This window comes from Epinephelus lanceolatus, chromosome 17, assembly GCF_041903045.1.
Source record: "Epinephelus lanceolatus isolate andai-2023 chromosome 17, ASM4190304v1, whole genome shotgun sequence".
Taxonomy (NCBI): Eukaryota; Metazoa; Chordata; class Actinopteri; order Perciformes; family Serranidae; genus Epinephelus; species Epinephelus lanceolatus.
This window is the reverse complement of record NC_135750.1, coordinates 16,656,179-16,680,085: the sequence shown is the minus strand read 5'-3', so window position 1 is coordinate 16,680,085 and position 23,907 is coordinate 16,656,179. Positions and strand designations below refer to the sequence as shown.

The 23,907-nt window shown below is 41.7% G+C and overlaps 2 protein-coding genes across 5 annotated transcripts; one reads left to right on the top strand and one right to left on the bottom strand.

Moving 5' to 3' along the window:
- The first annotated feature begins 1,731 nt into the window (after positions 1-1,731).
- On the top strand, positions 1,732-8,046 carry ikzf5 (IKAROS family zinc finger 5). Of its 3 annotated transcripts, none has more exons than XM_033613991.2 (4): positions 1,732-2,172; positions 2,369-2,529; positions 3,997-4,170; positions 4,254-8,046. In XM_033613991.2, the coding sequence occupies exons 2-4, from the start codon at positions 2,397-2,399 to the stop codon at positions 5,216-5,218; spliced, it is 1,272 nt and encodes a 423-aa protein (XP_033469882.1). In that variant the 5' UTR covers positions 1,732-2,172; positions 2,369-2,396; the 3' UTR covers positions 5,219-8,046. The 3 variants fall into 3 exon arrangements, with proteins under 3 accessions (XP_033469882.1, XP_033469881.1, XP_033469880.1); XM_033613989.2 differs by having other exon boundaries at positions 1,733-2,191; XM_033613990.2 differs by having other exon boundaries at positions 1,732-2,529.
- Positions 8,047-11,188: 3,142 nt separating this feature from the next.
- Positions 11,189-22,351, bottom strand: LOC117248038 (uncharacterized). 2 transcript variants are annotated; one of them, XM_078160812.1, is made up of 27 exons: positions 22,235-22,351; positions 22,035-22,082; positions 21,662-21,812; positions 21,352-21,548; positions 21,084-21,182; positions 19,591-19,638; positions 19,395-19,493; positions 19,132-19,167; positions 18,940-19,038; positions 18,661-18,711; positions 18,481-18,579; positions 17,574-17,606; positions 17,375-17,473; positions 16,955-16,993; positions 16,742-16,840; positions 16,322-16,360; positions 16,111-16,209; positions 15,691-15,729; positions 15,480-15,578; positions 15,344-15,379; positions 15,108-15,258; positions 14,716-14,921; positions 13,316-13,491; positions 12,964-13,194; positions 12,723-12,883; positions 11,487-11,731; positions 11,189-11,349 (listed from the first exon to the last, which is right to left on the bottom strand). In XM_078160812.1, the coding sequence occupies exons 1-27, from the start codon at positions 22,284-22,286 to the stop codon at positions 11,303-11,305; spliced, it is 2,778 nt and encodes a 925-aa protein (XP_078016938.1). In that variant the 5' UTR covers positions 22,287-22,351; the 3' UTR covers positions 11,189-11,302. The 2 variants fall into 2 exon arrangements, with proteins under 2 accessions (XP_078016938.1, XP_078016939.1); XM_078160813.1 differs by lacking the exons at positions 15,691-15,729; positions 16,111-16,209.
- Positions 22,352-23,907: the final 1,556 nt, after the last annotated feature.

Genomic DNA, 23,907 nt, shown 5'->3' with positions numbered 1-23,907 from the left:
TGGAAATGCATGACCTTCCCACCACCACAAATAACCATAACCAGTTTCTGTTCTCAGTTTCAGTTATAATAAAACAAAAAACATGCCTTTCAAAACCCACTTGCGGGTTTTGGGGTCCTAAGGGTATTGAAAATGGTAAATGAACCATTTAAGGTTGAATGTCCCTCCTCTAAGCTAAATTAAAAAACATAACTCCCTCTTCAGTGTTTACAATTTTTTTTGAAGGACATCCCCTATTTTGCACCAGGCCCTACCTGCTCAAAAGTAACGAACAGTCCCTTAGTTGGATGAAGTTTGTCTGTAGATCTTACAATGACGAAAACTCTGTGTGTGCGTCTGTGTGTCTGTTCCACGTTTTTCTCCTCACTGACTTGGTCAATCCAAGTGAAATTTGGCACAGTGGTAGAGGGTCATGGGAGGATGCGAATGAAGCAATGTTACATCAATTGGCCAAAGGGGGGCGCTATAGCAACCGATGGAAATTGAAAACTTTGAATGGGCATATCTCATGCCCCGTATGTCGTAGAGACATGAAACTTTGCACAGAGATGCCTCTCCTCATGAGGAACAAATTTGCCTCAAGAACCCATAACTTCAGGTTATATAGATTTTCCTACCATTTTGAATTTTTTGAAAAACACTTAAAATCGATCTCTTACTAGGAAGTTTGACCGATCTGCATGAAACTCGGTGAACATAATCTAGGGACCAATATCTAAAGTTCCCTCTTGGCAAAAGTTGGAAAACTTACTAAAACTGAGCTTCTATAAGGCAATGAATATTGTGGAGGGCATGGCTCATCACATAAAGGTGTATAACATCTCAAGGGTTTCACTGATCACCACGCAACTTTGTAGGCATATGACCACACATAATCTGAGGGGACCCCTCCATTATTGACCCCATCAAACAAAATGGGGGCGCTACAGAGCTAATTTCTTATCTAGGCCTAACCGCCATATCAATTTTACTAAACTTGGTAGATATGTAGAACAGGACACCTCAAGGTGACTGGAGAAATTCAACTCTGCAACAAGGGCTAGCTGCACCATTCCCATGTGAACTACCAGTGTGCCCCCACATAAACACTAACTATCTGCCTTTCAACGTGCTACCTCAACTACTAATGTACAGTTTTAGCCAACTAACTATCCCACTGTTGGCAATGGTACTACAGTACTTTCAATAGAGCAATCAAATTCACAAACACTCTGTCTGAATACATTGCTCTTCTTAATGGGTTCAGTTGACTATTTAATCTGCAGTTTCCTATGACCTGTATCCCAAACACACACCAGGTGAAACTGTACGTGGGCAACTGTGCACTCAATGGGTATGGACTAGTTGTGCTAATTACCAAGCCCAGACACCTGCTGGCGAGATGGTGTGTGAAAGTGACTGGAGGTGGACAAGCATTGTGTGTGTTTCTCTTTTACCATTAGAGGTCACGGGGTATCCCCGTGACAAGGCCAATGCATTTTTATAAAATAGATTCTCTTTAATAAACTGTATCTCACCCAATCCTCGTTAGGGCTTGCTATTAGAATTAATAATGTCTGTCTCGAAACACAGAAAAATGGCAAGCAGGTGCGTTTTGTCGGTCCATATTGTGCTTTACAAATGTTGACTAATAATATTTTGTTAATTTCATACCATGGGCAACTGTGTTAGTTTGTGTTTTAACCAAAGTTAAAGCCCCACTAGTCGGAACCTTTCTTCGCGGGCACGCGGAGCTTGTGGACGGACGGATATCAGCGGTGCACACTCTGAACTTTCACCCCTCCAACTGGTTTATTGTTTTGATTTAACAGGTTGTATTTTAGTGTGAATTTTAGCGAGTGTTTTGACGGAGAGAAAATTTTAAAACAAGTAGTACTCTTGAGGATTTACTCAAGCGCGTGCGGACGATGTGAATAATGCGCGTGTCGACCAGTTACCGCTGCTGTTGTTGACAAAGATGCTTTCACCAAGATAAGCTAACGTTAGCCGTGTGGCTAACGCAGCGTACGTAGCTTTGGTAACAACATGACGATGATGAGGAGCGGTGTGTAGGAGCGACCGACCAGACATCGGATCGCGCCGATTTCCTGCTTGTCACACATTTCCAGGATTATCCTGTCTTTGTGTCTGGTTAGCTTAAAATAGCTTTCCCAAAGAAACAAGACGAAACTGGTGAGATTTAATCGAAGAGGTGGGTGTGTGTCTGTGGACATCAGCTAGCTAACGTAGACGATAGTGATACTTTCAGTTTATCACATCTGGTGGTTTGCATGTGTGTGTTTTTAAAATAACATCGTGCACGTATTTATTTGACATCTTCCCAACTCATTTTTGCTCTTTGGTAATTAAAGTCAAACCGCCTTTGTAGTGTTGGACATTTTCACCACTTTCTTTCAATGGGTGAGGAAAAGCCGGACACGCTGGACTTTGTGAAGGACTTCCAGGAGTATCTGAGCCAACAGACTCAACATGTCAACATGATATCAGGCTCTGTCAGCGGCGTCAAGGAGGCGGACGAGCTGCCACCAGGTAACCAGCTACCTGTCATTCAGTTACTGCTTTCAGCCCTTCAGTGGATATTGTGCTGTCTTACACGCCTGGGTTTGGTGCAGTTTGATACTGTGCAATTTTCTACAAACTGCTGACAGATGTGCCTCAGAGCATTATCTGATGTCTGACTTCAGATAGCAAAATCTGCAATTTTATAGATGTTATCATAGAGAGTAAATGCTGGAGTCATCAGGCATGGTCATCCTTATCCACACAATCCTTCAGTATGCCTGTGATGAATTAGTTTGTTAATTTATTGGCCTATTGTGTTTAAAAAACGATTTCAGACCCCCTGTCTTGCTTGTATTGTGAGTATTGTTTGCAGCTGAAGTGGACTATTTCTACAGCTGCCTGATTATTTAGTAATCAGGCAGCTGTAGAAATGCATGAAAGGTAGCTACAGTGTTGTTGAAAATAATACACCTCTCCTGAATCACGTGTTTCCGTAGATAGTGCTTAGGGCTGGGTGATATGGACAAAAGTTTATATCTTGGTATTGACAGGCTGACCGGGGTTGCATATGATGATGATATATATCTCGGTATTTTCTACGAAATGAGCTTCATGTTCAGTTGCAAGTCAGAGCCACATTTAAGATGTCACACACACTTTTATAAAAACAGATTGTGATAGGGATTTTATTCCCCTGTTTGAAAATATACAGCTGCACAACATGTAAATGAAAAATTATATAAAATAAATCGCAGAGCTGTACGTTAATGTTTTTGCACATAGCACAGGAGTTTTCGTGGCCTTTTAAAATGAATCTAGTTCTGCTATTTATTTAAATATTTTTATTTACTTAAGCTATTAATCTTATTTATGCACAGAGCATGGACGGAGAGGCCAAGGGAGGGAAGGAGACAGAGACACTTTGTCCTCGTCATATACGTCTTGTTTATGAAACGTCTGTGTTGTCGCTGTGTTTTTCTAAACACATCTGTCGCCTGCATCCACGGGCTGTCTCAGTGTCACAAAATAGACTTCAACTACCAAGACAAACGGCGACACACTTTTATCCATCTCACACACAAACTAGCAGTGCTGCACTGGATTGCACATGTCTCACAGACTGATTTAACATAGCATGTGCAACATATAGGCCGATGTCGCACTGTAGACTAAAGAACAAACTGATTAAACAGAGCAGCAGCTCTATGTCTCTCTTAGTGTTGGTGTAAAACTTGTGAGTGAGTGAGGCAGAGCTGTGAGGAGAGTAAGAGAGACGAGAGATGTACACTTGTATGCGCTATGTAACGCAACTTGACCTTATATCGATATCAACGGTGTTGTCTAAATTTATATCTTGCTTTAAAAGATATCGATATACCGTTCACAGTCATTATACCACTCAGCCCTAATAGTGCTGTATGATCTGAGTTTTTTTGGTGTGTCATTTCCTTTCTTTGTGTAAATTGTAACCTCTGCTTACGTTCCTGTTTGCAGACTGCAGTCAGAATGGACTGGATCACCCCTCAGTGGACATGTCACTAGAGGACAGCTCAGGGATCCTGGTGGATGGTTTTGAGAGGACCTATGACGGCAAGCTCAAGTGCCGCTACTGCAACTACGCCACCAGAGGCACAGCGAGACTCATTGAGCACATCCGAATTCACACAGGTAAGTGTCATTTTTTTTATTTTTTAGGTGGATAACATTTACAAGGTTTTTTTTTATCAAGCTTGTTTTCCTCAATCAAACAGGAGAGAAACCTCACCGCTGCCACCTCTGCCCCTTTGCTTCGGCCTACGAGCGGCACCTGGAGGCCCACATGCGATCCCACACAGGCGAGAAGCCTTACAAGTGTGAGCTGTGCTCCTTCCGCTGCAGTGATCGTAGCAACCTGTCGCACCATCGCCGTCGACGCCACAAACTCCTTCCCATGAAAGGTGCCCGCTCGCTTTCCCATAAGAAGATGCTGAGTGTTTTACAGAAGAAGGCCAGCTCGCTGGGTTATGGCCGCCGACTCCTCATCAACTTTAGCCCCCCTTCTATGGTGGTGCACAAGGCTGACAATGTGAACGACTTCTCCCATGAGCTGCCCCACTTACGTCAGGAGACATATGATAATCAGGGTCGCGTAGTCGAGGACGGGCACTCCACGAATCAAAATCATCATCAACATGATATGGTTATGGATAACCCCCTGAACCAGCTGTCCACCCTGGCCGGCCAGTTGGCCAGCCTTCCCTCAGAGTCCCAGGCCCAGACTCAACCTCCCATGTCTCCAGGAGCAGAGTCGATCGTTGATGAGAAGCCCTTCCTCATCCAGCAGCCCCACCCTGCCACAGCTCCTGTGGCTGTCTCAGCCAGCATGGCGCACGCCTCCTCTTCTTCCCCAATCACCCCAGAGCCCCGCGCTCCTCCCCACAGCAATTGCAGCCCTGGAGGGGGACCCTGCAGCGAGCACAGTGGGCGCACCAGTACCCCTAGTATCTCCAACAGCCAGCCCAGTACACCAGCCCCAGGTCTGTCTGTCCCACTCCAGGACCCCCATATGCTACATCATTGCCAGCACTGTGACATCTACTTCCCTGACAACATCCTCTACACCATCCACATGGGGTGCCACGGATACGAGAACCCATTCCAGTGCAACATCTGCGGCCACAAGTGCAAGAGCAAGTACGACTTTGCCTGCCACTTTGCTCGCGGGCAGCACAAGTAGTGGACGAGTGAGGAAAACTTTGAAAAATAACTTTAAAGGGACAGCTTTGTTTTATTAATTCCATAGTAATTTTATTTATTGGTCTTTTACTTGGCCTTGATGTAGCCTAGCCTTTGAAAGTTGTACTTATATAATGTCAACATTCAGATGGTTTCATTTTGTATAATTAAAGGTGCCCATTCAAGTGTATTATAAAGGGATGATCAGTGTTTTCAACAGGTTGAGAATTTATTTGTGGCGGAGGGAGTTACATTGACGTGCTGTCATCAATCACATAAAAACTTAGGCAAAGTAATTAACCTTACTTCATGTCGTAGGTAACAAGTTCACAATACTCCTTGATTTTTGTTTGCCACATAGATTAAAAAAAAGACAAGCTCAAAAATGTAATGCTGTCCATATGTTGGAGTTTCCCTTCAGTCCATGAGCTTAACCCAGGGATAGACAACCTGTGGCTCAGGTATGCAGCTCTTTAGCCCCTCTCCGGTTGCTCTCTGTGGCTTTGACAAAAAATATCACATTTCATCAACTTTAATGTGCATGATACGTCTACGACCTTCCAAATCTATAAAAGTAAAAGTCTCAGAGGAAAATACAGAATTTAATCTTGGACAAAATTGTTTGCTTTCACCACCAACCCTGAAATATTAAAGTACCAATTAATCATAAATAGCTGACTGCAGAGGAGCCGTCTTGTGGTAAAACATATTTTTTAATGCACATTTAGACCTATTTTTAATGTTGACAGGCTAATTTAGACTTAATACACAGTGTTACCGTAAGGCTCAAATATGTTTTGCGACTCCAGGCAGATTTTTAAAATTATTTTTCGTCAAAATTGGCTCTTTGATAGTTGCTGACCCCTGGCTTAACTTTTCAAATCTGTCAGGTAATCTGACAGAAATGGCTTTCATTTTACCTATCTGAAGTGAAATTCGATTGGTCCCATTCTATACAGATTATAAGATCATAATATGTGGGCTGTAGTGAATGACAAGCAGTGGCTACAGGAAGGAATTAATCCAGCAATCTTAAAACAATTCATGAATTACTTAGGGCTGGGAATCACCAGAGGCTTCATGATGCAATATTATCAACATGCTTACATCATGACATAATATTGTGATTTTAAACATTCCCCAGTATGCTGTTGTGATAATATATATAGCAATATTTTTAATTTATTTCCTTTTTTCAACTGCAAATTTTTTCCTTAAAAGAAAACTTTGTCAGCCACTGATTTCTCCAATAAGATAAAGTCTGTTTATCTCCCTTCCGTTAATTTAATTGCAGCAAAATTATCTAGTGGACTGAAAAGGCAGTTAGTTGGCTACCAGAAGTTTAATTTGTATTTGTAATATTAGTAATTGATATATTTGGTGTTACTGCCATGCAAAAATCGCGATACAGTGCTGTATTGATTCTTCTACCTCCACCTCACCTGAGAAGATGGTCAGCAGCTGTGTTGCATGTACGTGATTTGAAGAAGACTGGTTAAAACACAAACAGAAAACACATTGTGAGGGAATAATACACATGCAGTTGCTAAATGTGATAGATTTAAACCAAATGTCGACTCATGGAGGAAAAGAAAACATGATTGTAGCTCACTCTTGCCTATCAAGAGAGTTAAGGGAAGTCTAGTCACACACGTTAGTTTTCACTCTCAACAAATGAGATGTTTTCAGGAGGACAGCTGTGAGTGGGCCCCCCCAAATAAATTCTCAACCCTCCTGGGGTTATATCTAAAGACTGCTCTGGTGATACTAACACAGGAGTGAAACTGTTGGCCTGGAGTGATCTTTACTTAAGCCTTGTTGAAATTATTTCAGTGCTTGGTGCATTACTACTCTTTCTTTGCAGTGCCTGACATAGTCACTTTCTTGTGTGTCCAACATAGAGAGGACTGTTACTTTGAAGATTGCTAGATATTATTACAATATCCTCTTCCTACTGTAATGGACAGGCCCAGAACCTTAGAAGAAAAGTTTGGCCATTGTAGTTTTCTGTGGTAGCTGTGATTTTTTTTATTTTATTTTTGCCAAAATCCTGCTCCATGAACGCTGCTAAGAAACTTTGGAATCAAACTATATGGATGGCATCCACAGTAAAACCTGGCCAAACTTTGTATCAATGGTTTCAAGCTTGATTTTGTAGAAGCCGGGTTGTTTTGAAGTTCCTTCACACAGTGCCCTTCCTTGACCAGCATCATGGTAACTTCACTCGTTCCGTTAAAAGGGTTTTGTGTATCCTTTTAATGACATCATTAGTTACACATTCTGATGTTTTGATATTGTATGAAGTCACTTTGATATCCAGTATCTCCGTGTTTAGGACAGAATCACCAAGTCTTGTGTCTCATGTGAACACTCTTTTCAGAAATGCCACGTAGCACTGGGGACGCGACGTTTCAGCCTTTGTGATAACACACACACTGAGATCCCCCCGTTCATCGTACGGCTCCCAGTGCTTTTCTGAATATTTACTGAGTATTGTATTCTGAGTCGTTGGATAGATGTTCAGTGTCAAAAAAGCAAAACTCATGTTTGCAGTAAGACTGCGACTTTAGCAAGATTGTTCTTTGTCTTGGGTACTGTTGTCTGTTGCTTAGCAACTGTTTTTAGGACCACCTCCTCGTTGCCATGCTTACCAGTAATAGGGGCATCCAGTAATGACTGCCTTATGTTCTCTCAGTGTGTCGTAGGTTCATAGGTAATGGTGAATGTTGAAGCCTGTTGGCGATCACTCTCTCCCTCTGGGATGGCAAATCATTTTATTGTGAGATGGATTAATCTTACTAATTTATAAGTAAAGTGTTTTCTAACTGAGCTGTCTTTTGTCTTCCTTTTCTCCATCATCTTTGTATTCCAAAACAAAATCAATAATGGTGATGAGGGCTCGGCATTATAACGACTATGTACGATATTCAATTCAGTTTTATTTATGAAGCCCAATATTTCAAATCACAATTTGCCTCAGAGGCTTTACAGCATACGACATCCCTCTGCCCTTGGACCCTCACAGCTGATAAGAAAAAAACCCTTTAAGACCTGAGCAAATGTCTTGATTTCTTTTAAAAACATGGGAGGCGGGCGATGCGCAACAAGAGGAGAAACGACCAAATAAATTAGCAAGAAACTAGTAAAAATTGAGAATTAAAAACAAGAAATTATTAAAAAAGGGAAATAAATTTAAAGGTAAGAACAAATGAATAGGGAAATGACCTGGAAATAGTGCTTAAAAATAAAAATAATTCTGTAACACAATTTTAAAATGTAATAATAATTATAAATATCATTTTTCCCTAGCTTTTTTTCTTTTTTGTCCTAGGTTTTTTTTCTTTAATAATTCTATTAATTCTATTATTTTTTTGTACTTTGTGGAACATTTCTTACCAAGTTGCTTGCTGTTTTTTCCCCCGTGTTTTTTAAAGTAACTGCACCAATTTTCTCAGGATTCGAAGGTTTAAATACTTGCAAAACGCTTCTAAAGCAGCACAAGAAAAGTGACGTCACTCCAGGTTTCAAAGGGTAAATGGGGGAAAAATGGTAGATGGACAGACGTGCAATAGCTGTCGTACAGAACAGATCAACATAATAAATTTGCAGTCATTAATATGACATGATATATCGATGTATTTTCAAGCAAGATATGAATTTAGACAACAGTAAATATCAATATTGGGTCAAGTTGCTATTTTTGTGAGCTGAAACCATTTCCCTCAGTGAAATTGAAACTTTAATTTACTTTAATTTCAGAAGAAGAAGAAGAAAAAATAATTAGTTGTGAAGACAAAAAAGCCTCCACAAAATAGCATTTTAAGTCTCGTGTGATTTATTCCATCTTCATGTGAGCAGCTATTGCCAGGCTAATTTATACAGTGTGACAGCCCTCTTACCTTCCAGCTTGAGCTGTCTTTCCCTTTAAGGAGGAAAGCAGGTAGGGCATCACTGATGAACTCATACCAGGTGTTCTGCTGCTCCTCGGCTATATAAGCTGCTGGAGTCAGTCAGTCTTTCTCTCACCCTGGGCATATGGTTTGTTGTCTGGTTTAGGGTAGTCTCTTTTGTGTTTATTTTCTTTGTTCTTTACACATCACCTTACACTTTGATAAGTGCTAACCCAACCTTTTGTGACTTAGTTTGACTGGGGTTTCTCCTGATAGGCTTAGCAATAAGTTCTACTAGAGAGCTTGTTGCAGCGTTACGGGTTTAATGTGGCGGTGAAAGTGAGAAGAGGTAAATGCTCGGGATCACGTCCATGGGTCTCTGGAGGTGGCTGCATAGGTTGAGTGTACTTAGTCAGGTGGATAGGTATAGTCAGGGGCGGAAATCCCCGGGGGGACAGGGGACATGACTCCCCCTTCAGTAAAGCTGTCCCCCCCCCCTAGAATAATTTGAGACACAATAATTTTTGAACAATGCAGTAGTATTTATTAAAAGCACAATGTAAGCGGTGCTCATTATAATCACGCAATAATGTGCTATTTAAATCTTAAAAGATTTAGTCCCCCCCTCCCATTCCTAGTAGCGGTATATCCCACACTCTTTCCAACGGGCGGGGCTACTTGGCAGCAGTAGCAGCATGTGGCTGGAACCGCTGCCCACATTGCGCATTGCAGGGTAAGATGTTCACTCACACAGACACAGTTTAACTTACACAAGTTACAACACATCCCATTTACTGTTACAACAAGCCCCAGGCCCAGGCTGATAATATAAACTGTCTGCAACATTTCTCCTGCATTGTTCAAAAGCCTACTCAATTACGAGTGCTGCTAAGCTAAAAGCTAATGATTAAGCTCAGAGTTTAGTGATAGTCAGAGAGGACAGGAGAGAAAGAAGAGGGAGAGGACAGGACAAGAGCAGTCAGTGGCGGAACGGCTCGTAGCTAATGGGTACCTGTCTGTAGGCTCTCCACCTGTCAGTGAGACAAACATGAAAGACGTGCAGTCTAAGTGACGAGGAGTGGTGCGCGACTATTACGCACGGTTGTGGCGGAGCGGCTCGTAGCTAATGGGTACCTGTCCGTAGGCTCTCCACCTGTCAGTGAGACAAACATGAAGTGTGCAGTCTAAGCGACGAGGAGTGGTCATTACGCGCGACTATTACGCACGGTTGTGAGGTGCGCAGCGGCAGATCTCACAGCACACTGTTTATAAACCAGTTTACCAGTTTAATTGCAGGAAATGTTTAGTTGTTAAGCCATTTCTCATAAGTATAGACATTCACTCTGCCTGTTGGAGAGATAGATAGAAGATTTAAGCATCAAATTGCGGTAAAAGATGCTGTATAAAAGACACGCTACAACTTTTTTTCCTTGTCCCCTCCTGGAATTATTCTCTAAAATTTGACTGTTTATTGTCCCCCCCCCCAACTATGAAATGGGATTTTCGCCCCTGGGTATAGTAGATAGTTTAGGGGTGTGTTGGCCACCTGTGGTTGATTTGGTGTGGGCAAAAGCACTTTTTTGGAGGCTCACAGCTCTGTGAATAAATATAAAATGTGATATATTAAAAGATGTAGTAGATATCAAAATGCCTATTTAGCCCAATAAAGTCCAGAGTCTCCTGAGCTGTTTAAACTTTGATTCATTTTTCTTTGTCAAAGTATGGTGATTTGTAGTGGCCTCAAAGAGGAGTGATTGTAACTCTTTTCACATCGTTTTTCGATGCTCTCCAATCACTTTGAATAGGAAATTTTACGTAGTTTTTTGCAGTTTTTGTAAAAATGGCTGGGTGAATCTCTGAGAAAAGTCACAGCACACCTTTCCCAAATTATCCACATGCTTTGATGTATTTTTTGCCGATGTAGTGGCAACGCTGCAGGAGAAGTAGCGTGCCAAAGCTTGTAGAAGAAACCACAAGAATAAATAGTTGCCTTGCTGTTGTACAGCAGACACCCAAATTATTGGATGTTAATATTTAATGTTCAGTTAAGAGTATAATGTAATGAAATACACAAACACAGATTGTCTTTTGATGATGCTTTTAATCAGATAATGTGTTAAAAAGAAAAGGAAAATGGTGAGCATCATTCAGTGTCACAATGACCAGAATGAGCTGTAATTATTGACAGAATCAAGTTAAGCCTTGTCCTGCTTTGGAGTTTCTTCTTCCTTTTTCTCTAGGTCTGGCAAAGAGAAATGTGAAATGTCATTTATTTTAACATCTTAATAAGATTACAATGTCTTTTCTTAATGCTAATCTAATCTAACTATCCTGTTAACCCACTATTGGTATCAGAACTTGACACAAATGGCTACAGACCTTTGAGTTGGATGGGACCCAGGACCAGAGTCTGGCTGTCATGCTCTGACCCCACATCTCTGGCGGTACGTCTCATGCAGCCACGGCGGCAGCGGGAACTGTAGTCGTTGGCTTGGCATATCACTACCTTGCACTGGATGTACACTGACTCTGTGGCTCGCAAGAACTGGAAGGCCCTAAATGTGAACTGGGCGTAGGGCCGAGTGCCACTGCTGTAGGCCCAGTAGGTGCTGTCCACGCCACAGCTAAAGGTAAAATGGAGACAGTGTTACCTGACAATACTAACACTATGAATATGTGACGTTGACAGAAAAGCAAACTCCTGTATTCACCAAGAGTTTTAAAAGTATATGTTGCTGGTAAAAAGATTTCAGATCCCTTACTCAAGTAAAAGTACCAATACGACAATGTAAAAATACTCCATTACAAGTACACATTTAAAATCCTGCTTAGTACAAAATACAAAAGGATAACCGGCAAAATAAAGTACTATACTAAAGTCTTAAAAGTACCATTAAAAAAAGACACCAAATATGACATTATCAGATTGTTAATAGGGATGCATCAATGTATAAGCAGCATTTTACTGTAGCAGCAGGTTGAGATGCAGCTAGTTTAACGACGTACGTACAGTGCAGTGCACACACAGTCACCAGATAAATCTGAGGGATGTTGTGAGCAGGTTCATTGAGGAACTACTTTCTTTCTACTGAACTACACTCACCAACCATATTGCTACACAGAAGGAGGCGTGCATTTACTGCTAGCTCACCTCGCATCACTAGGCTAGCTAACGTTACAGCCCAGCGAAGAGGTCGCTTTAATGGTCACATCTTGGACTGTTACAAGCATGAGCCTCTTTTCCATTGAGTAGCAGGCCCCCAGGAAAGCAGCTCAGCCTTGCAGCAAATTTTCCCAGTGGCCATTTGCGCTACTACCTTGAACTGCAAATAAGGTCAATTATGACTCTTTCAATTATACATTTTTGAGCCATGGTGCGGTGATACATTTAGCTGGTGTAGTTTGGTAGAAAGAAAATAGTTCCTACATGAAACGTCTTACAACAAGGTCTATGGATTACCGTGAGTAATTGGGTCTCTACAGCCGATATCGACAACACTTGGCAACTCACACCAAAACAATCTGGACTGATAAATATTTTGATTTGGGGGTGAACTGTCCCCTTTAAGGTACACTGCCAGCGGGGAGCAGTGAAGCTCAGCGCTCTCATCTTACCCATTGCGGACCAGGTAGTAAGGCCTGCTGTGGAAATCATGGGGTGATGGTGAGGTCACACAGGTGTCAAGAAAGAGGACCAGGGAGCTGTCACCCCTCCTCAGGCTCACTTGGACATACATGTTCTGGTTGAGTGTCACCTCATATGGAACTTGATGCACCTGAGAGTGTGAAACTAATACGTCAGCATGGTGTGTAAGTATTTACAAAAAGGATTTTCTGTACAAATGCCCAAACGCACCTTATAGTAGAAGCTGCTGGATGTGTAGAAATCCATGGTGGTATTGAATCTGCCCGTGCCCACGATGCTGCTGTTACCATTATGATGCACAACATACATGATCTGGGACACTGAGTCTTGCTCCATCCGACAGCCAACGTTCATCTTAAGGTGAGACTGGCGTGTGATCTCTCCGGAGCTCGAGGCGTAGGCACGCAGAGTGTTGGTGTACACAACTCTGCCATTCTCAAACTGTTCAAGGTAGAAGACATTGACAAATAGTTACACTCTCTGCTATTATAATTACAACAGTCTGTGATAGAGTTATCAGGAGGTCTTGTTAAAGATTTCCAGAAGGTGATGCGTTGCGTACCTTTCGAATGGTGCCACAACTGTTGATGGGGAAGCTGAAGACCACCTGATAACTGGAAACCCAGGGCCTGCAGTGCTGGTCGTTCACATACAGACTGTGGCCGTCGTAGCCAAGCGAGTTCAGGTAAGTCCTCTGGATCACAATGTTCATGTTGTCTGAGGAACAGTCCACCCGACCTGACAAAGGACCGTGTTCACAAGATACTTACAACAGCTTGAATTACTTTGTAGGAGGATTAGGGCCATTATAAAGAAAGAAAAAATCTTAGGTTTCGAGAATAAAGTCGTAAATCTACCGTAATAAAATTGTAAATCTACAAGAATAAAGTCAAAAACCTACGAGAATAAAGTCATAAATACACTATGTGTCACACTTGTGTTCTGGTATTGTACGACAAGACAGGTATGGCTTCCAGCTCCCAGGGGGTGGAGCTTCTACCAACAGGGTAGTGCACAGGTGTGTTGCATACAGCCAGTGATTAGACTGAGATTGGTGACTCTTACCTGCCTGTCTGTTGTTGCCTCATGTATGCTCTGATGACGGTCTAATAGACTGAAAGCTCAACGATAAAGTGCCAGACTGCAGGGATGTAAGTGTGCAGAAATCTTTTTCTACCAGGATTTACAAGTAGAAAGTTTAAAGGTGTAGTGATTGTTTTGCACTTCAGTAAAGTTAGAGGACTTAAAACAGATCCCAAATCAAAGCAGCAGAGGCTAAAATATCATGACTTTTAGTCTCTAGTTTGCAAGTAGGCTAAAGCCAAAAAAGCTGGATTCTACATTACCCACAATGCAATGAATACGATCTTTTCTGATATAATCTTCCTTACCTGGTAAATGTCTTTCAAACTCTTTGCCTCCAGTTTGTAACGCAGGCTTTCAGATAACCCTCGATGTTAGGGCATTACAGTATATCGATATCAATGATAACCGTGATACTTAAAAATGAAATATTGATTTCATATTAATAATACATATGATGATATTGTGAAAAAGTCCTTTCTTTCTCACTTCCCCAACGCCATCTGGTTGCCTTTTCACTATCTATGAAGTGTAATTGTATTTTAAGTGGAAATCATTTGCCAAAAAATAGACAAAACGCACACACAAATTTGACTACAAGCTTTTTTGTGTGTTTGTTTTTTTTAAATTTTCTATAGATCTTGCGATGATATTGTTATTGTGAACTCTTTTGGTCATGATAATTGTCTAGTAAGAGTCTGATATTGTCCCAGCCTCACCCCTCATGACATCATTTCCACTGACTTTAAAAAGTTTTATAACCCAGAGTAGATGTTATACAGCTGAGCAAATCTACAAGAAAAACTTAACACAAATATAATAATAATAAAAAAAAAAATAGGCATCTTAAAACTACTTTTAAATCTACCACATTTGTACCTGAGCTTGGTGGCAGAGAGCTGATGAAGTCAGCATTGAACCCTCGGCCAACGACAGAGCCATCAGTCCGGAAGAGCACAGTCAAGTAGTTGGAAGTGGAGTAGAAAGAAGTCAAACTACTGTTGCACACTTTCCCCAGATATCGTGAGCTAACAGACGGCCCATCGTAGACTGCGATATAATCACAGTTGCAGCAGTTTTCCAATCTGTTTTTTAAAAAAGATGATGAAAGCCATAAATTGAAGAACTTGATGATCATCAAGTTGGAGCCTCAGACTCCACAACTTAATAATAACTTCTGTCACCACATGATTCCTCTGTTTGTTAATTCATACAGCAGTGCTGCTAATTTGTGTGACTGATCCTCAAAATGCAATTTATTCCTCACTCACTGCAGGTACGTGAATGCCAGGAAGATTCTTTGGTCGTATGCAGCCCTGAGCTGCCAGACACAGTAGGCGTTGTCGTGGTAGTGGTTAGGGTGATTCGGGCTGGAGAAGGTACCAGAACCATACAGAGAGTCTCCACAGGGCTGGGCTGAAGCTGGACAACATAAAACAGAGAGTGTCAGTGCAGTAAAATTATATTAACAGCAGGTTTAGTTTGCACACTGAGGATCCTACTGTACCTGTGACTGGTGACCAGGTTGTGTAATAGCAGTAGGCTGTTTGAAGAAAAAGACGAAGAAAGCATTGGTTTCAGTGTGACTTCTTGGTGGAAACGGTGATCAAAATGTGCTGTGCTTTGAATTACTGGTTACTTACAGTAGTAGTCATAACAACAGTTGCCATTCCATTGACAAGAGCTTGCGCAGGAGCAGCTTCCCATGTACCTGCCGCAGTTGTAGCGACATGAGGGCTGAGCTGAGAGACACGGGAGAGTAGGAAGACATTTCAGTAAGCTTTCCTGTTAGCAGAATAAATGCTAGGCTGCTTTATTATATATATACTCCAGATTTCTGAGGGTTTTTCTTACCTGTGGTGGGTGAAGCACCTGTGGTCCTGGAGCATTGAGCTGCAAGAGAGGAGAATAAAATTATGACATTGTTACACCTGTTATTACTGATACATGCACTTGTTGTTTATTCTGCAACTGCGAACAGGGGCGGAGCCAGATGGTTTAAACATTTGGTGGTCAGCCCAAACATGGGGGGTCTGGGGGCATGTTCCCCTGGCTGATTTTTTACCACATTTACAGCAGCTATATGCAATATATTTTAAGCCATTTGGGATAAGAGAATGCATGAAAATCTCATCATTTGGGAAGTTAAGATTGCATACTCTTTCTCCAAATCCCCACACAAAGTTAATTTGCCAAAAAAGAGACAAAATACACATTTGATTGATGATGATTGGTGATCAAAATGTGCCGTGCTTTGAATTACTGGTTACTTACAGTAGTAGTCATAACAACAGTTGCCATTCCATTGACAAGAGCTTGCGCAGGAGCAACTTCCCATGTACCTGCCGCAATTGTAGCGACATGAGGGCTGAGCTGAGAGACACGGGAGAGTAGGAAGACATTTCAGTAAGCTTTCCTGTTAGCAGAATAAATGCTAGGCTGCTTTATTATATATATACTCCAGATTTCTGAGGGTTTTTCTTACCTGTGGTGGGTGGAGCACCTGTGGTCGTGGAGCATTGAGCTGCAAGAGAGGAGAATAAAATTATGACATTGTTACACGTGTTATTACTGATACACGCACTTGTTGTTTATTCTGCAACTGCGAACAGGGGCGGAGCCAGATGGTTTAAACATTTGGTGGTCAGCCCAAACATGGGGGGTCTGGGGGCATGTTCCCCTGGCTGATTTTTTACCACATTTACAGCAGCTATATGCAATATATTTTAAGCCATTTGGGATAAGAGAATGCATGAAAATCTCATCATTTGGGAAGTTAAGATTGCATACTCTTTCTCCAAATCCCCACACAAAGTTAATTTGCCAAAAAAGAGACAAAACACACATTTGATTGATGATGATTGGTGATCAAAATGTGCCGTGCTTTGAATTACTGGTTACTTACAGTAGTAGTCATAACAACAGTTGCCATTCCATTGACAAGAGCTTGCGCAGGAGCAACTTCCCATGTACCTGCCGCAGTTGTAGCGACATGAGGGCTGAGCTGAGAGACACGGGAGAGTAGGAAGACATTTCAGTAAGCTTTCCTGTTAGCAGAATAAATGCTAGGCTGCTTTATTATATATATATACTCCAGATTTCTGAGGGTTTTTCTTACCTGTGGTGGGTGGAGCACCTGTGGTCGTGGAGCATTGAGCTGCAAGAGAGGAGAATAAAATTATGACATTGTTACACCTGTTATTACTGATACATGCACTTGTTGTTTATTCTGCAACTGCGAACAGGGGCGGAGCCAGATGGTTTAAACATTTGGTGGTCAGCCCAAACATGGGGGGTCTGGGGGCATGTTCCCCTGGCTGATTTTTTACCACATTTACAGCAGCTATATGCAATATATTTTAAGCCATTTGAGATAAGAGAATGCATGAAAATCTCATCATTTGGGAAGTTAAGATTGCATACTCTTTCTCTAAATCCCTACACAAAGTTAATTTGCCAAAAAAGAGACAAAACACACATTTGATTGATGATGATTGGTGATCAAAATGTGCCGTGCTTTGAATTACTGGTTACTTACAGTAGTAGTCATAACAACAGTTGCCATTCCATTGACAAGAGCTTGCGCAGGAGCAACTTCCCATGTACCTGCCGCAGTTGTAGCGACATGAGGGCTGAGCTGAGAGACACGGGAGAGTAGGAAGACATTTCAGTGAGCACAATAAATGATAGGCTGGCTTTTTTACCATATAATCTAGATTTCTGAGGGTTTTTCTCACCTGTGGTGGCTATAGTTGTCATGTAGCAGTGAGCTGCAAGAGAGAATAAAATTATGAGATTATTTTACAACTGTTATTACTGATACATGCACCTGTTGTTTATTCTGTAACTGCAAACAGGGGCTGGGGCTGGAGTCTGTCCTAACTGACATTGGGAGAGAGGCAGGGTACAGCCTGGACAGGTCACCAGACTATCACAGGGCTGACACACAGAGACAGACAACCATTCACACTCACATTCACACCTACGGACAATTTAGAGTTCCAAGTTCACCTAACCTTCTTGTCTTTGGACTGTGGGAGGAAGCCGGAGTACCTGGAGAAAACCCACGCTGACACAGGGATAATATGCAAACTCTGCACAAAGCCCCCACCCTCTTGCTGTGAGGCGACAATGTGAACTACTGTATCACCGTGCCGTCCCCATTTACAGCAATATTTTTTAAGCCATTCATTTTAGATAAGAGAACGCCTGAAAAACATCCTGTAGAGCCTACGTCCTATTTGGTATCTAATTGTTCTTAAACTGTCTTCATCATTCTGAAACTACAACACCACAAATGTTGAGGATGACTATTTTTTTCAAGAGGATTTGATTAGGCAATTAGTGCCACGGTTGGGACTAATGCCTTGTCAAGCGGTGCACCAGAACCAGTGTGGAGTAATAACAATGATGGCGAGTGTGTTAGACAAGATAGACATTGCTATCGAGGCTGTTCTATTCATTTGAGTTCTATACATGTCTTGAGTACCTGCCCCAACATCCTGTTTCAACAGGAAATATATAATATTAAGTAGAAGAGAAGATTTTGTCTCTGTAAAGTCAATTTCTGTGGTGGAGGGGTAATATTTGTTCATGTCATGGTGTGCAGCTTCTCTGCTGAGCTTTGAGGGATGTGATACTTACAGTAGAAGTCATAACAACAGTTTCCTTGGGATCGGCAAGTGCTTACGCAGGAGCAGGCTGCTAGGTAGCGGCCACAGTTGTTCCGACAGGAGTACCAATCTTAGAGAGAGCATTATAACATTTCAGTGACTGATAATATGTTCTACAGTTTGCCGTGTAGCTTGTTGAGAGGTTTCACACCTGAGCTTGTTGGTCTGATAGGTATACCAGTAGTCGTTGGCAGGCAGGTAGCTACATGACAAAGAGAAGAGAATAAAGTGATTACAGTCTTTTACACCTCTTCTTGCTGTGTGAGGCAAACATCATGATACACCTGCTCCTGCTGTGTTTTCTGCACACAAAAACATTGTATCCCTTCATGTCCGTGTGAGCACTGAGGAATCTGACAGACTCATTCCTTCAGCGAGAGAGGGATGCAGAACCTGTTAATGCTATTGATTTGTTAGACTTGGCACTTACTGTAGTAGTCATAGCAACAGTTGCCATAGGATTGACAAGAGCTCCGGCAAGAGCAGCTTCCCATGTGCCCGCCACAGTTGTTATAACACGAGGGCCGAGCTGTGAAACACAGGTTGACGCTGACATTACAGTACACAGGGATTGTTGCATATCAAGTACTTCAAGGTAAATTCAGGCTTAAAGGGTTTTTACGTGTGACGGGTACTTCAGTTGTGACTGGGCAGTAATCTACAAGACAGAGAGAAAAAATTAAAGTTTATTCCTGGTGTTACTGCGTTATAAATTATAATACACCTACTGTTTATTTTGTAGACTTAAACAAAAACAAAAAAAGGGACAAAGGTGTGTTTCATTCTCGGCACAGCATTACACTGGAATTGACAGACTGATTGCTCAAAGAAAGACAGGGCTGCAGAGGTTGTTAACACTGTTGATTTGTTAGACTTGGCACTTACAGCTGTAGTCATGGCAACAGTTGCCATAGTATTGACAAGAGCTTGTGCAGGAACAGCTTCCCAGGTGCCCGCCACAGTTGTAACGACATGAGGGCTGATCTGAGAGACAATGTTTAGGTTACAGCAAGATTGTCTCCCAAAAAAATGTATTTCTTAAATGAAATTTTTACTGAGTGAGAATAAAACTACATCTTACATGATACTGATGGTGTAGTTGTGTATGTGGGTGAGGATGCACAGTAATCTGTAAAACAGAGAGATTAGATTAGTTGATATATCAGAATTATTAGATAGATAGATAGATAGATAGATAGATAGCCTTTACTGATCGTCAGAGGGAAAAATCAGGTGAGCTACTTTATTCAAAGAGGTGTTAGCAGTACCGCAATGACGTCTGTATAAGAGGGACAGCCAGCAGGATGGGATCATGGGCGGCACAGATGTGACGTTTTGACTATGTGTTATGTGTGCCACCCACCACAGGAGATTTAAAAAGTAGGTGATAGCAGTTAGCGACTAACTCAAAGAAGAAAATGTCCATAAATTTGGAAAACAATGAGGTCTGGGAGCTCCTTATTCCCCGAGCCAAGGACGAGATCAGCAGCTATTTAACAGGGACGGTAAATGATTGTTATTGCCTTGTTATGCCATTGTTATTGTTTGATGACGCACTGCTTATGTGTCTGTTATATGTCACACTACTGTCCGATGCTGTTGTGTTACATGTCATGTCTGCCACGCGTCTTTTCCTTGTGCTGGCATGCTTTTTGGAATGACACACTAGGGCGGTGTGATGACGCCGTTGTTTGTTTTCTGTGTAACAATAGGCCCGTTTCCACCACAGGAACTTCGGGGTAATTTTACGGGGTCGGGGCCATTGGTGCGTGTCTCCACCGCAGGAACCACCCCCGAAGGACAGCATTCCGGAACTATACTCAAGGCGGGATGTGACATCAACAGAAAGCGACAAAATAGCCGGCATTTTTAAAACTCAGCAGACGAGGAGTCGCATTTTTAAAAGGAGTCGTAAAAAGAAAAGCAAGTTGCAAATTGTTTGTTTGTTTCTTTGCCGCGTCGCCCCGGTCAAAAGGGTCGTGCAACGATTACATCACATCCAGAGTCCAGTAACTTCCTCCTACTCCGCCCTCTCAGTGGAGACACAGCGGTTGAGAGGGCCAAGCAGAGGACGTTCCTGTAAAGTTCCTGCCCCCCAAATAGTACCAGGAACTTCTTCAATGGAAACGGGCCTAATAATGCAAAGCCGGCATACAGAGGGGCCTACATAACGGCTCTATAGAGCTGTCTGTGTAAAAAGGCCTAGAGACAGACAACCGTTCATGCATACACCAGTTAACCTAACCTTCATATCTTTGGGCTGTAGGAGATAGCTGGAGAGCCCAGAGAAAAACCACACTGACACTGGGAAGGGCATTGCTGTGAGGCGACAGTGCTAACCTCTGCAGCATCGTGCCACCATTAAATTAATGAATACTTTTCTATGTATAAACAGATATTTAAATGAAACCACATGAAAAGCTGGTGCAAACTGCTGACGACTCAACATTAGATTAGAGGCACCACGAAGTAAAAAGTAGCACAGAATCGAAATACTGAGATAAAGTCCCATGGAACTGTATGCAAGTAGAGTATTCGAGTAAATGTACTTAGTTTCTTTTAACCACTGCTTACCTTTGAAGTTTGGACAACAGTTTCCTCTTTGTTCACAGCTTGAGGAGCATGAGCAGTTTCCGAGCCAGTAGCCACAGCTGTTTCTGCAGGAAGTTCCACCTGCAGAGACAAACACACACAAAACCATTCACCACAACTGAAAACACAGTTTAGGTCGCTCTCTGCATGGCTGTAATGAGACTTCATGCTACACATAAAATCCTAGATAAATTAATGGGGACATTTCAGAAATTCCATAAACATCTAAGTCATAAGCATTGTGACTTACCCTGAGCTGTGAATTCAGCATAAAATCCTGAGGAGCTAGTATCTCTATCAGTCGAGAACTGCAAAGTCATAGCAGGCCCAGTAGAGCGGAAGATGGTACTGTTCGTGCCACACAGTTTGCCCAAGAGCCTGCTACTGGTATAGGGGCCATCAAAGATGAAAAGGGCATCATAATCACAAGTCGGGTGATATTCAATGCTATAATAAAGAAGACAAAAGAAGAACAGAAGTTTGGATTTAAAGCTACAGACAATACAGTAACAATAGTTAGTAATCATAAGCCCTTCTGTATATGCAGAGAATATGCTTACGATAGAGCACGGAAGCTCAGCTCCACGATTCCACTGCTTGGTCTGATATACCAAATGCAGGTTTTTGAGTTAGGGTACGGATTTGGATAGTTTTGGCTGGCAAGAGCCCCCCTCCTGCCAGAGAGCTGTCTGACACAGTTAGGATCTACACCTGAAGAAACACAGGATCATGAAATTAAAAATGACTCATAAAGAATAAAATAGTAACAAATTGAATATGATGAAAACAAAAGGAATGCCATCATACAAGAAACATATATGGTTAGTCAAAAAATGCCCCACTGGGTCTTCAAAGGGACAATTCATGCCAGCAACATTTTGGATATGGCAGCACAGTTAAAGCTAAACCACAGTTATATTATTTACACCGTACCTGCTGTTGGTCGATACATTGCCTTAGTTGTTCCAAGGCGATCAACACCTGGTGTATCATGAGTAAAACAAAAAGGACAAAAGGTCAGAGTGTGCCAACTTAAAGACCAGAGACAGCACGAGTAACAACAGCAAAAAATCATGTTAAAACCCAATCGAAAACCAAAGAAACAAACATAATAAGAAATTAGTGGGCAATACCTTGCACTCCATGTGAGATGATCACGCTGCAAAGAACCAAAAGAGTCCACATGGTGAATCTGCTCACCCTCCAGCTTGATTCAGATGCTGAACAGGGCAGTTTATATAGCCAAACACTTTGGTGTAGCACCCGTAAAGTTTCTGCAGCCACCAATAGTGATAGTGATGGATTACTCATTAATCATTACGGCTGAGAAACACCACAGTTGGTTAACTGTCATAAAGCGTACGCAAAGATTGTTCATCTCCATAGCTTCCGGATGTGTTTTAAGATATTTATTCAAGACGTGATAAAACTTCATGAGGGTTTTTGGGAACTTGCAGATGAACACATCATTAAAGATCCACTGTGATGATCTTGAATGGGTAACCGACATATGTTGTAGTATTTATGGCTGACATTTGCCACTGCACGAATCCTGCTGCGTCAGCTGCATTGCTTCTACAGGAAATAGTGTGAACACCAAAAACCTGTTCATGTCTATTTTCAGACTTAAAGAAAATACTGATACGGTTTCATGTTTGTAAAACTTCAAATAAAATTCACCATACAGAAGCTTACAATTGCATTGTCCTGTAAACATGCACACACATAGATCAGGTTAATTGATGCTCTTTATATTAGATTAAATGAGAAGCATACCTTTTTTGCAGCTGAAGATTCACATATCTTCACATTTCATTGCAAATTTTGTAGTAAAAACATCTAGATTTTATGTTGTTATACTATCATAGTGTTTATTTTATAGTTTTTGACAGACACTCACATTCATGGTGACCCGTGGATGAATCCTACTGACCTTGGTGACTTTTATCTCCTGACGTTACCTATGGCACCACCAGCTTTTGGATGCTTTTTCATTCATTTTCCACTTCCTGCTTATCCAGATAGGGGTCACGGGAAAGCTGGAGCCTATCCCAGCTGACATTAGGCGAGAGACCTCCAGTCATTGCAGCATCATTAGCTGAAAAAGCCTTCGATAAGATACTTTATTTATATTTATTTTATACATTTAAAAATTTTGGTTTCGGTCTAAAATTTATAAACTGGGTTAAGGCTCTTTATAGCTCTCCGCTCTCCTCTGTTAAAATCAATGGTTTAATTTCCGAGCCCTTTGATCTCCAAAGTGGAGTAAGACAGGGTTGCCCTGTCAGTCCCCTGCTCTTCATTATTGCTCTTGAACCATTAGCCTGTGCGATACGTTGCAGTGCTGATATATGTGGTGTGGACTTCTCTGGATATAGTTTTAAATTGAATATGTATGCTGATGATACATTACTCACTTTAAGTAAACCAGCATCCTCTATACCAGCAGTTCTTCAATTGGTTAATTTATTTAGCAGTTTTTCTGGTTACAGGATTAATTGGAACAAAAGTGAGGCTATTCCACTTAACTCTTATACATTTAAATCTGATTTACAGGACGCCCCCTTTCTTTGGAAAACAAATGGAATGAAATACTTGGGCATTACCATAATTTCTCCCATCACTAAAATCTTCAGTCTAAATGGTCCTAGCATTTTTCAGTCCATCAAGAATGATATCATCAGATGGACAGCCCTGCCACTGTCTTTGTGGGGCAGAGTGGAAATATTGAAAATGAATGTCTTACCAAGACTTGCACATATCATCACTTCTATCCCTCTTAAATTTCCCAAAAGCTGGTTCAGAG

What these genes read in the sequence shown, in the direction of transcription:
- ikzf5 (XM_033613991.2), top strand. Translation starts at nt 2,397, where the DNA reads ATGGGTGAGGAAAAGCCGGACACGCTGGACTTTGTGAAGGACTTCCAG. An exon ending in GGCGGACGAGCTGCCACCAG is followed by an intron (nt 2,530 to 3,996) that starts GTAACCAGCTAC and finishes TCCTGTTTGCAG; the next exon opens with ACTGCAGTCAGAATGGACTG. An exon ending in GCACATCCGAATTCACACAG is followed by an intron (nt 4,171 to 4,253) that starts GTAAGTGTCATT and finishes TCAATCAAACAG; the next exon opens with GAGAGAAACCTCACCGCTGC.
- LOC117248038 (XM_078160812.1), bottom strand. Translation starts at nt 22,286, where the DNA reads ATGTGGACTCTTTTGGTTCTTTGCAGCGTGATCATCTCACATGGAGTG. An exon ending in TATCAGACCAACAAGCTCAG is followed by an intron (nt 18,580 to 18,660) that starts GTGTGAAACCTC and finishes GCTCTCTCTAAG; the next exon opens with ATTGGTACTCCTGTCGGAAC. An exon ending in CTGTTGTTATGACTACTACT is followed by an intron (nt 15,380 to 15,479) that starts GTAAGTAACCAG and finishes TTCTTCAAACAG; the next exon opens with CCTACTGCTATTACACAACC.